We start from the raw sequence: 12,460 nt of genomic DNA, 5'->3' as shown, positions 1-12,460 counted from the left end.
TCAGGCAGGTGACAGGTTGAACAGGAAATTGCTGAGGAAGGGCACAAAGCTATGTAGGGATTGCCTGACAAACCCACTCACTGGTCAGGCAGAAAGCACCTGTAAAAAAACATTTATTTTGCATCAAGAATGAGGACACTGCAAAGAGTATTTTCCTTTTCCCTCTCCAAGACCCTGACTGTCCTGGGACAGAAAGTCCACCCAAACAAGAGAAAAGGAGTCAGAAACTGCATTCATTTCAGCATTGGTGTGTCTGAGTCATTTGTTATCAAATCTCACTCCATCAGTGGATCCCCTGCTCGAACCCTTCCTTGGCTGCCAGCCAACCTGCAGATTAAACCCATGCTCCGAGTTGGGCTAATAACACACAAGGATAAACAGTGCCATAGGATCCTCAATGTTAGCTGTAAAGCGATGTAATATCATTTTACTGTATTTTTACTGACTACACATCTCAGTGCAGCACAGAAATGAGGATAGGCTACATTTAGAAATCCAAGTAAGCGTACTTTACATCTGTAAGTGTGCAAAAATCCAGGATCTGCATTAGGACTGTGCAGGGATAATTGCATTAATAAAACTCATCTCTAAGAAATTGTACCGATAGTTAGTCTGGATGTAGGCCAGGCCTACTTTTCCCATAAAATCCTAAACAATAAAAAAGCACCCCAAAGTGGATGCAGAGCAGGGTGCACTGCAGGGTCCTGTGCAGGTCTAGTGGCCACAGTCACTGTGCACATCCCTGCCTTGTTGGACCATGGGCTGCCTGGTCAGGCCTGCTCCCATTTCTCTTACTCCATTTGTTTGTGAGAATAAATAAATATAAATACACCATAAGCACACATCATTGTCCGTGGAAACTAGGCCTGCTGGAAGTGTTTCTGCTGAAACAGCTTCTTGCTGGAAAATTAGGTTTTGATTAAAGCATGTTCTTTTCTCGCCTTTAATAACCAGAGCCTCCTTCATGTACCATCTTCGGCTTTTTTTAATTTTTGCTGGAAACCTGAACCAACTCCTGTGACTTGGGTTTTCAAGTGCCTGGTCCTCAGCAGGGCCTGGGTTCCCCAAACACAACTACATCTCATGGGGCAGGAGGAGGATTCATCTCAGTATGCCTCCACAAGGAGAGGCCTAGCTAGAGTCTAGCCAAGGCAAAAGGACAAGGAGGGACCATCCCCCACGTCCAAACCCCATAAGGCACTGCTGCAATTCAAAACAACATTTGGGGCATTTAATCCCAGAAACAGCTGTTCTGATATTTTGGGAGGAGCGGGAAACAGTGACTTCTTCCAAAGGAAAATACTGAGGAGAAGAAAGCAAAGGCTTTGTAAAGGAGGAAAACCCACCTTTTCTAAGTCAGTGGGACCAAAAATTCAATAGAGAAGTACAAAGATTGACCTCAGCTGATGGGGTTTCACCCTAGGAGAAATATTCCTCTCTGCAGAGAGCCTGACAGCACCCCACCCTAAAACCCACACACCTTAACTACAGGGACACTGCAGAGCCAAGGCTGGGAGCCTCACAGGAGGTGTCTTCCCTAAGGACCACCTTCACCACACTCCTGAAAAACTTCAAAAAAAATAATATATGTTTAATCAAGTATTTATTTTTCCCCCTCGATAGCCTGCATCACCACAGCCCAAAGCTAAGGCCAGAGCAGCACAGACCTCATTTCTCACTCGGTGTTTCTTTGTCCAAGTCTCACAGCAGAAATACCAGGAGAAATCATTTACTCCCAAGCCCACCTTACAAACCAGCCTGCACTTCATCCCTACAAGGTTCTCTGCAACTCTGCCTCTAGACCTGAAAAATCATATTAAAAAGAAAATCAAATAATAATAAAAAGGTTGACTTCAAATAATCAAATAAAAAAAAAAAGTTGACTCCAGCCCCGCAGATCTGGAGATGCTCAGAAACTCTACATTTAATGAAATCAACAACTCAAATGTTTTGCAAGGCCTGTCCCACTGGCCATGCTGTGCCACATTTGCACAGTAGCTCAATGATTACTTACGTTCCCGTAAGACACACGGGGACCTATTATGCTTGGTTTACCCCAGAAGGGCCTCATTTGGCAATATGAAGTCTCCCGAAAGTAACTAAAGCCAACACCACGTGCAAAAGATTTGCAGCTCCACACAGTAGCAAAAAGACTATTTTTGTGATCAAGACAACATTATCCTGACACTGCACGAGAAATGGGCTAACTCTTGAATTTTCACACCCCAGACTGAGCCATCTGACTCTTGTCAAGGAAGGGAAGGAAAAACTCCCGTGGGTGCTGTAATGAAAATATTTTCTTCTCAGGAGCCAGAATGCAAGGGGCTGCGTGGGGCCGGCGGGGAGATGCTGAGCCAGGATGCGCTCCAGTGATCTCCAGCTGCTGCAAGCTCCCAAGAGGCAATGGAGGCAACTGACACCCTTCCACTAGGGCAAATTTCAGCCCAAACACCATCAGCTCTTCAGCCAAGGCTAGCATTATATTTACCTCCCTTTCTCTTCTCCCTTCTGCCATCATTAGGAGAGCAAAGAAAAAAAAATGTTATTTTTTTACATGCTCATTAAGTATGATCTGCTAAATGTTCTATGCCAATGCATAAAGCTGCCTACTATGCTAATAGAATATTTAATTGACATTTATTTGCTGACTAGTTATTTATGCTAACGTCACCCCTGCATAATTAATACTCTGCTAAAGTTGACTTGAAAAGCACACATAAAACACTGCACTAAGAGTCATTTGCAGTGTTTAAAATAAAGAAATCCTACAATCTATTTACATTAGGTTAGTCTAAATTTGGTTTTGATGGAATAAGAGGATAAAGACTAAGCAAGTTGGTTTTTTTTTTTTTTTTTTTTTTTTTTTTTTAAATCTATACACTACTTTAGAAATATCCACAGTCTTTCACAGTACAACCTGCCAAAGAAGATTTCCGAGTTTCATTTCACTTGGCTCGAGGGCCCGGTTCTTAGCGGATGTAAAACAGCATAAGCTCAGTGAATGCCTACTGATTTTCTCCAGCCTCGAGCTCTTAGGAAGTAATATTTCAGGTGAGCCTTCAATGAAAGAGGTAAAGCAGAGCCAGATCTGCTCTCAATTATACCAGTTGAAAAGCAAGCTCATCTCAGATAAGTCAGAGGAGGCGAGCCAACTCCTCAGAAAGATAAAGGAAGTCCGCCCTGCCCATCTGATCCCTCTACTTGCACTATAATCACTGAGCTGCAGGCACAGTCTAAGTTTTATTTCCTCTGGGATGAGATTACCAGGGGAAAGTTGGCTTCAGCTGTAAAAAAACATCCATGATCGCCTTTTCTGAGAGCAGTTCTGAAGGCCTGTACCTATTTGCAGAAATGTTACCTCTGTCACCCTGAAGAACCCTGTGGACAAGCTTTCTGAACACAAGTGACGTCCAAAAATGGGGTTGAAAGGCAAGTGGCAGGGCCACATCTCCACCACCACCCACCAGCCTCAAAGTGTCCTACAGAAAAGCATTCAGTGCCCATAGGGCTTCTTGCATGACACCAAATCCACACATTGAACACTAACTGACTACTCAAAACTTGCTTTTCTCTTTTTTTTTTTCTGCCTCGCCATCACCCTTTGCTGTTCTTTCCATGCCCTGTGCCCTATTTTGTCTCAATTCCATTATTTTCCATTGTATCCCAAACCTGGTGTCTGTTCTAACCATTACACCCATTGATTATTTCACTTGAACTCTAACAAAATGGGAAAAATGGCCCAGACGTAATTTATTTCTTTAATCTATGTATTCATCTAGCCCACATGTTGCACACAAATGGGCTGTGGAATACCACAGATCACCTTCTGACTGTGTAGAAACCAGTGAGCCATCATGCCATGAGTACTACCATTGCCAAACAGATCCACTTCTCCCCTTGCTCACACCTAAGATCTCAAAGAGCAGGACTTAGCTTTTTGATAGACTCGTATAATGACTAAAAAAAGAAAAGGCTATTAAGATTCCCATCTGAAACCTGGAATCTGTAATTAGACCTCTCTATCAGTCCACAGCAGGACTGAGGTAGGCTACTTGTCACAGTACGAAATGTCAACCTAAATGGGAATACAGTTGTCATTTGAAGGCAACCCAGTTTTGTGTGTCACAAAAGTTTTATCTAATTTTTAATCCGTACCCTGCCCACAATGCAACCCAGCACTTGAAGTCTGAGTGAAATTCTCCTCCTTTTGCCTCAATTTAATATAAAAGTTAACCTGACCTGAGCAGCGTACAAACACCTATTTCAAAATGACCAAATGGTGATATTTGCCTTCACAGAGTAAAGTGTTCAGCACTCTCTGGCATATTTTCCCTGGTGGAGCTCAGCACCATGCAAGAAGGATTCATTACATCCTAGGATCAGGCCTTTGAGTTTTTATTCTTCTTATATTGGTGTAACAGAAAAGTAGAGGCTGCTTTCCTACACAGTACAATTGATCATTGTGATCACCGTATCCATGGCTAGATGGTGTTCTGAGGTTTTCCCATCTGCACCAGTTCATTGTAAAACCAGCATATAGACCTGGTTCTCTCGCTGTTGTATTCCTTTACATCTCCAGCCTCCTCTGCCTCCTGGTTTACACTGCAAGCAGACAAGATCACCGTGAGGATCCACACTCCAAAATGCCCTATTTGAATTTCCATCTGTCAATAACGCTAAAGCAAAACCACTGCAGCAATTACATGTGTACACAATAATCTTGTCGTCCAGTGTTTTTAGCGCATCCCAGAATGCATTAAGATAGTGCCAGGAGAGATTCAGCTCTGTTGGCTCAGCTGTAAACCTGCAATCTGTACAAAAACACCCAAGTGTCAATCAAAAAACGTTCCTGCTCTCTGCATGTTTCACAATGCATAATTTAGCTACTACGCTTGTCAGGTTCTCCACGCTGCTCTTCTACCCGATGGTAAATGTGTTCATGAACCCAACTGTCATCAACAAAGGAAAACAGCACATGGAAATAACAGGCTAAAGGAGGCGAGAGACCTCTTTTTCTTTCTCTGTTGAGGGAATTACGAGTAAGGGAAAGTTTAGATAGACTTAAATTTTTAATGCTCAGTGAGTAAGAGATCCCAAGGGATGAAGGATATGAAACAACAACCGCATCGGCTCTGTGCTGAGGAGGAGGATGGAGCTTGGTAAAACATATGAAGCAACGAAGGAGCTGTCTCTGCTTCCATACAGGTCACTATAATGGGGCAATTTTAACTAACCAATGGAAGGTCTACTTTACATCCCACACCTACAGTGCAGAAGCCAAATCCCACCTTCCCACCACACTCCTGCCACTGTCAACAAACTCTGAAGCACGTCACTCTTCCTCAAATGAATTATAGTTATTGAAGGGCCCTGACAGAAAGGATGAAAATTTCAGACTCAACTACATCAGGCAGTACCTACCCCACTGGTTTACCCCATGGTTAATACACAATAAAAAAGAAATCTCTGTCCCAGGACGTGACTTTAGAGCTGATCAGTGCCAAAGCTACAGACCATAAGGACAGCTTCACACTTGCCTCAGCTAGTTCATGAATAAACATCCAATTCATTCAAATGAGTTCTATATTAACTAATTTAAATAATTTTCATTTTGCTTTGAATGGTAAACAGATCTATTCTGCCAGGATAGTTGAGTTTGCAATTCAAATTACACACCGATTTGTAATGAGAAAAATATAATTAATGGCAAAGCTTGAAGTAACTACAATTTTACTCCTTTGATTTCCTGCAGGGAAGGGGGATGGAGGGTGAAGCTTGCAGGCACATGCACACTCACACTGTCCTTTGATATGCCAATACATTTTATTACAAACTGAAGCATTTGGGCCTCAGCCCTATTTTAGTGCATTATACCATAATGTCAGGGGAGGACATAACATGACTTGACATTATCCTTGCAGGCACCATGATGCAAAACTAACGTCATCCAATAAATAATAATGCAACAGTCTGTAAATTAAACGACTTCCTTCTATCGGGATCATAAACAATAATTATTTGGCAGCTGCCCCTTAAAAGCTCTGTATGCGCTGAACATTAAATCAAGCTCTATTGATTTGGTAAACTGAACCAGACTGTTTTTTTTTTCCATCTCTCTTCCATCTATTGAAATTCTCCATCCTCTCACTTGTACCAGTGTTGTCTGGCATCGCATTTACAAGACTCACACTGATCAGTCCTATCTGCTTCCTAAGCAGAAACAAAGTATTGTACCAGTGATAGTATTTTGCCCACTAAGCAACTCCTTCTTGGCAGATATGCCTTTGGCTCCTGATTAAAAACAAATTGTAACAACAGGTAACTGGCCCTGCCCATTCTGTTTGTATGGTCTTGCCAACAGATAGCCTCATTGTGATCAATATGTGCAGAACTGGGCCCCTAGGAAACAAGACCACATAATTCAGAGCTGCCTTTTATTTCTTCTGAAGGTTTGACAACAAAGTAGTGTGCAATGCTAAACTGGCAGAAAACCTCAGTAGAGTTTATTGGGAATGACAGTTTCTTTTTTATCAAGGCAAGGTCTGATCTTTCAGGTTTTACCAGGTAAAACTCTCGGGACTGTAGTGAAGTTCAGTTCATTAAGATACAGTCATTGATCAGCAAAACAATTAAGCACAGGATGAACTTCAGACATCTGCATAGAATGAAGTCCAGTACTCATAAGCTACTTTCCAAAGCTGGCCAGAGCTCAGCTCGCCCTACAGCAGACAAGAGGCACTCCTGAACATCCAGCCTCCTCCTTGTACTGCCCCCATAGGAGCTACAATCTTTTCAAAGCCCACCTTTGACCACAGGCCAAATCCCTTGAGCAAACACACAGAGGAGCTCTGTGATTTATGAATGCATTTAGGACCTCCCTCTTTTCCAACTGATGGAAGTCCTGAAGGCTCAGATGTTCTGGGGTGTTTTAGATGTCTCATTCCAAAACACAGCTCAAGCTCTTAAATGCTTACATCTTATGGTGAGGGAAAAACAAAACAAAACAAACAAACAACAAAACAGAAAACACACACCCAAAAAGCAGGAAAGTTTCCCAGATTTAATACTCTGGCATACAGTTACATCACCTGGACAGAAGAGAAAGGAGCCATCACACACTCCACATTTGCGGTCACTCAAGCAAAACAGTTTACATGAAGTAGCCACAGCCCAAAGAGCAGACTAACATTTTCATGAAAAGCAGTATGCCTCCAGTTATGAAACAATCATTATTTTCTATTACAACAGTCGATAAAATCTTTTACCCCTCGACCCTGGCATTTTGAGATTTAGTTTATGGCATTGTACACCCTTATGGTAACATTGATTATAATCCACATAATAAAAGGCAGTTTAAGACACTAATAAAATTAAAAAATTAACCCCTCTTACATCATTTGACTTATTCCTAAACCAACAGATTTCTCTGACATATTTTTTTGTTGTTTTTGCTGTTGTTTTTTAAGCAATCAATTTTCTGTTTATTCAAAAGGCAGTCAGATCCGAACAAAAAGATAACAGTTCAGCTCAGAGTTCAGCATATGCAAGGCAGGAATGAGCCTGTTTCTGCTCTAATCCATAGACTACAGCTCACTTCCAGAGGAATTAAGGCAACAGCTACACCAGAAGTCAAGCGTGACACACAAATGGTACATATACTTTTTCAACGGTCGTGTGAACAGCAAGTAGAAGAATGACTTCGGCAGGCAGAATTCTTAAACGAGACTTTTCTCAAACACATTCACAAGCCAGAGGCTAAACATTCATCTCTTCTTCCCCCAGCCCAGAATAAACTGGATGTACAGAGGGAATACATATGAGCAACGGTGACAAGAATACCTCTGCTTGGAGCTACGTAGTGGTAAGAATGCACAGCTGTTCTGTTGCTGTCCACAGCAAAAATGAACAAACAAATAAACCCACCACATTATTTTTCTTAAACATTGAGGATTAAACGTATTATTAAAAAACTGTTCCACATGGAATTTACAGCTCTTGTATTCAGCTTTTGTGCACCAAAAAGCAGAGAATCAGGACACACCCTCACTTATGCTGACTGAATTTTGCTATCTTTATTGATGTGTATCTACCATTGGAATTAAAGAATCTGGCAAAAGAAGGCTTTAAACTTCCAGGGCAAAATATTTGAATGCACAGCCAACTTCTGAATTTGGTTACACCCAAATATCTTGTTAATTCTAGTTTGTCCTCACCCGGAATTTAGTCCTTCCTTTTTGCAAGTACAGGACAATTTTCTGCTCTCACTGAAAGTCATGGCTTGGCAATTTAGTAATGCATTTCATTGTTAAGATAACCTCATCCAGAAGCTTCTTCTCTTCTTAACAGCATGGCAAAAACTTCTCCCCTGGAGGCTGACTGGAAAATTGAATTACCCACTGACCTATGGAGACATGGCCATGAACTGCCATACAATTTCAGTGGAATTCCATCACCCAACACCAGTTGTTGGTGTTGCATCATTCAACACCACCCCAACACCACCCAACAAGCACCTGGAGCACTTGTTCCACATTGACTGGAAGTCTGGAGACTAACCATCAGTATGGCTCTAGCAAAACACACAGAACTCACCATCCGGAGGCATCAGGACCTTATTATTCTGCGTACACCAGCCAACGGGGTGAAGGTCTGCTGTCATTACGTCACACCAGAAATCCGCCCTGCGGTCATCTCCATAGCCGCAGTAACGAAGCAACAAGAGCTGTCCACATGTTGTAATGATCGTAGCCACCCAGTATGTGTCCGGATTGCTCTTGTTGGCCACTTCTAATTTCATCCCTGGTTGGAAACTGCTTTGAAGGCTGATTTCAACCTTACAGAATGAGAAAGGCATGGTGTTACTTTTTCTTCTTTGCAGGAAGACTCCCTGTCTGACTAAGCAAGCCAACACTGCCACTAAAGAACAGGTCTGGGATAGGACATGAGTTGACTGGGCTCCTTAATACAACTACCTCCTTCCCAGTCTGCCCAGGATCATGCCTACTTCACTAGTACATACCCCGTCATGAAAGGTCCCATGTACTCCAAATGGGCTCACCATCAGTGTCAACGTCAGGTGCATCACTTTTAGGAGACGGCTGGTAGCTGCCTTAGCATCATCAATCTTTACATAATGCTTGGGAGAAAGGTGGGTCACCCTACTGAGGTTACATTTCCCACCCCACAGCTCCGTCAGGCAAATGACAGGATGCGTGCAAGGTAGAACAGGCAGGCACTGAGCACCTCTGGGAGTTAGGTCCAGCTATAATAATTAGTCATATAACAACACTGAGGCACCTCTTGATGTATGACAAGCATCACAGGCTGAATGCTGTGCCAAGCAGACCGAGGAGAGCATTTCCACTAAATCCATGCCCAGCAGCTCAAAGCACAGCCAATTCACTCTCCCAGCACCTTGGTAAAGAAGGCAGGATCCACGGCTGAAAGAAGCAACTGGCTTGGGATCACTGTCCTGCCCTTTGATGGACAGGTCACTTCCATTCATCTCAGCAGTGACAGGTCACAAATAATTCGCCCATGGACACTGGAGGCACCAGTGCATCTCTTAGAGTGTATCTCTCAGTCCCTGCAGGGACTGCTATGGGCACATCGAAATCGATCTTCCAAGGGCCAGTGGGGTGTCTCGAGCTGCTGTTGGTACAGAAGAGGTAGATACTGGTCCACTGTTTGCAATGCCAGCTTTGTCTTCAGAAGTCCATCCAAAATTGAGCCTGTGACTCCCTATGAGATGCTTAAGGATGGATTCTTAAACATTTCTAAGTACATTATCTCCTACAGAGAGATTTTACAATCTGGTTTAAGCCTGTCTCTGATTTAGTTCTCATTTACATGACAGGTTAAAATGCCTCTTCTGCTCATAGAGATAAATGTATTACAGTCTACATAGCCACCTGCAGATTCATACTTCAGGTTGCCAAGCTGAAGAAAAGAAAAAGAAAAAAGAAAACTGAGCTCCTCTGGAATATCTAGCACTGCCTCACCCACCCCACTCCAGTTTATGACATGAGTGGTGGCCAGCCAAAGCCATATATTATTTGCAGATTATAACACTACACATGCTTTTAGTTATGTAGACACTTTCATCAGCATCAATGCCTGAGTCAGAACAGCTGAGGTTGGAAGGGACCTCTGGAGATCATCTAAGATTGAGAAAAATCCATGACATTTACTAGTTTAGTCATAAGACAGGATTTAGCTCTTGTGATGCTCAGGGTCCTCAAGAATAATCCAGGATACATGGCCACTTGTGTCTCTCCTTGCTCTCACCAAGAGTAAGGACCAAAGCAGTATTCTAGAGGCAAGAGACTTGTGACTGGAAATCACACAAACTGGGGACAAAACAATCGAATTTCTTTGAGGGCCTTCCAGTTCCTGGACAACCAATTTTTTGGAGGATGAAGTTCCAGACTGTGAAGCATAGACACCAAGGATAATTCCCAGCATAAACTTACATCACATCAACTGTCCCAGGTGTGGAATACCACAATCAGCAGGCTGCAACAAGCATCTTCATGCACCTAAAGAAATCCATAAGGACTTCACGAAGCACAGAACTTCCACCTGGCTCCAGTATTTGGGTAAGGGCTCAGAGCAGAACCCTGGGACAAGATGCTCTTTCCAGACATCCACTGGACCAAAGATAAACTAAAATAAAACTTCACCACTGTCCTGTAATTCTCCAGTACAGAAAATTACGGTCCTTCATCCTGCAATACTCCAGTGTTGTTAAAATGAAAGCAAAATAAATAATGGAGGATTGTATGACTTATTTTTTTCTTTTCAGATGTTGATAGGAGAGAGAGGCTTTTCACCACTGCTGCTCCTCACTTCCTCAAAAAAAAAAAAAAAATCAAGAAGGCACCTGAAGACAAAGGTAACTTAATAACATGAAGGCAGTCATCAAAATGGAAACTAATCCTAAAGTAGCAACAGATTCTTTGAGGAACTTCCTTCTCACATGCTCCACAACTACACAGCTCTCAAAAAATGTCTCTGCCAGTAACCAGACTCAGTTTAAGGGAGCTGAGAGCATCACAGCTAAAAGCCCTCTCTTTCCTGCTTAAGATGCCTACATCCTCCAGAACATTCATGCATGCCTTCAACTATGATGAACCTGTGCATCAATTTCAGTTCTGTCCATGTCCTTGTGTAAAGGCAGGCTATGAACAGCACACAGGTGGGCTGAGCAGAAGAGGTTAGACAACTGGATGTAGATGGAGAAACTGGTCCCATACAATGAGATCTTTGAATGCAATGGGCTCTGCTTGAAGACTCCTTCTTCAAAGTGTGCTCCAATCTTCTCCATCAGTCAAAATTTCAGAAACTGTGGATACTACTTCTGCTAACATGGACCGGAGGAACAGACCTTGCTGTAACTACCAGGGCATATCCAGGACTCCTTCATGTCTGCACAAGCCACATTCACCCAGGAGGGTCATCTGCCCAAGCGTTTGGCTCCCACACTACTGAGGCAGCATCTCCAGGAAGGAGGCTGCAAGATTGTTATTCTATTCAGTGGCTTCCTGTGGGCCATGCTGGACTCTAGTGCTGAGTGAGCCTGCTAGTCAGTAAATCACACATTGAGAGGACACCTTCAGATAAATCAAGCAGTCTTCTGAGATCAAGCTCTATGAGTTGTGATGGATAGCAATAAAACAAAAAGGAAAAGGAGAAACAGTGGAATAAAAAAAAAAAAAAAACATACGTACATTATAAACATTATAAAAATATGAGTATTATAAAGCGACATAAACCTTGATCAATGACCAATCTGAACCCAGGGCAGATGACAGAGTGTCCTGAGTTGTGACTGCAGTCAGTGCGTGCAAACTGATGTCACCTAACACAAGCTAGAGTGCCAGGAGCTGCACCAGGCAGCACTCAGCTTTGTTCCCATGCAGGCTGTCACATCCTCAGAGAGCCAAATCCTACACCAAATGGTCAGATCCCACTTCAGTTGGGCAGGAATCCCCTGAAAACCAGAAGAGGGAGCATGCTCAATGCTTGCGAGGCACAGCCAAAGCACATACGTGTTTGAAGGAGGTGTGGGGAGCGGCACTGGCTCCTGTTTCTTCCAGGAACTCATCCCAGTTGAAGTCTGCATCCTCAATGCTGGAGCCCTCATCTGCTCAAAAGAAAAATAAAAATAATAAAAAGGAAAAAAAAAAAAAAAAAGAAAAAATAGAAAGAAAGGAAAGCAGCCTACAACACAGCCAAAGAAGGCAAAAGCTATGTCAGAGAGTTTGGGGGTGAGAATAGCAACCGATATAAACATCAACACAAGGAAACACAGAAAGCTTGTTTAAAGATCTGTGCTTAGCCAGTCTGACCAGCTCTTACTGCACTTTCAGCAGATTTGGGGACTTCAGCAGCCACCACTGTGAGACCAGAAGTCACTCTGCTTTCACGGCAGCAGCGGAACAACCTCACCATAGTGCAA

At 42.9% G+C, this 12,460-nt stretch overlaps 1 protein-coding gene across 3 annotated transcripts in view; it reads right to left on the bottom strand.

Moving 5' to 3' along the window:
- The window catches only part of SFMBT2 (Scm like with four mbt domains 2), a 146,252-nt gene that overhangs the window by 116,212 nt on the left and 17,580 nt on the right, over positions 1–12,460 (bottom strand). For all 3 annotated transcript variants that reach the window (XR_014691379.1, XR_014691380.1, XM_084514423.1), the window contains exons 3-4: positions 12,051–12,145; positions 8,593–8,833 (exon numbers count right to left, since the gene is read on the bottom strand). Coding sequence is in view for 1 of the 3 variants with exons in the window: in XM_084514423.1 (XP_084370549.1) it covers positions 8,593–8,833; positions 12,051–12,145 (336 nt within the window). In the remaining 2 variants the exon portion in view is untranslated. The remainder of the gene's footprint in view (positions 1–8,592; positions 8,834–12,050; positions 12,146–12,460) is intronic.

The sequence above is a fragment of the Aythya ferina genome, assembly GCF_964211825.1.
Source record: "Aythya ferina genome assembly, chromosome: 1".
NCBI lineage: Eukaryota > Metazoa > Chordata > Aves > Anseriformes > Anatidae > Aythya > Aythya ferina.
This window is presented reverse-complemented; position numbering and strand designations above follow the sequence as displayed.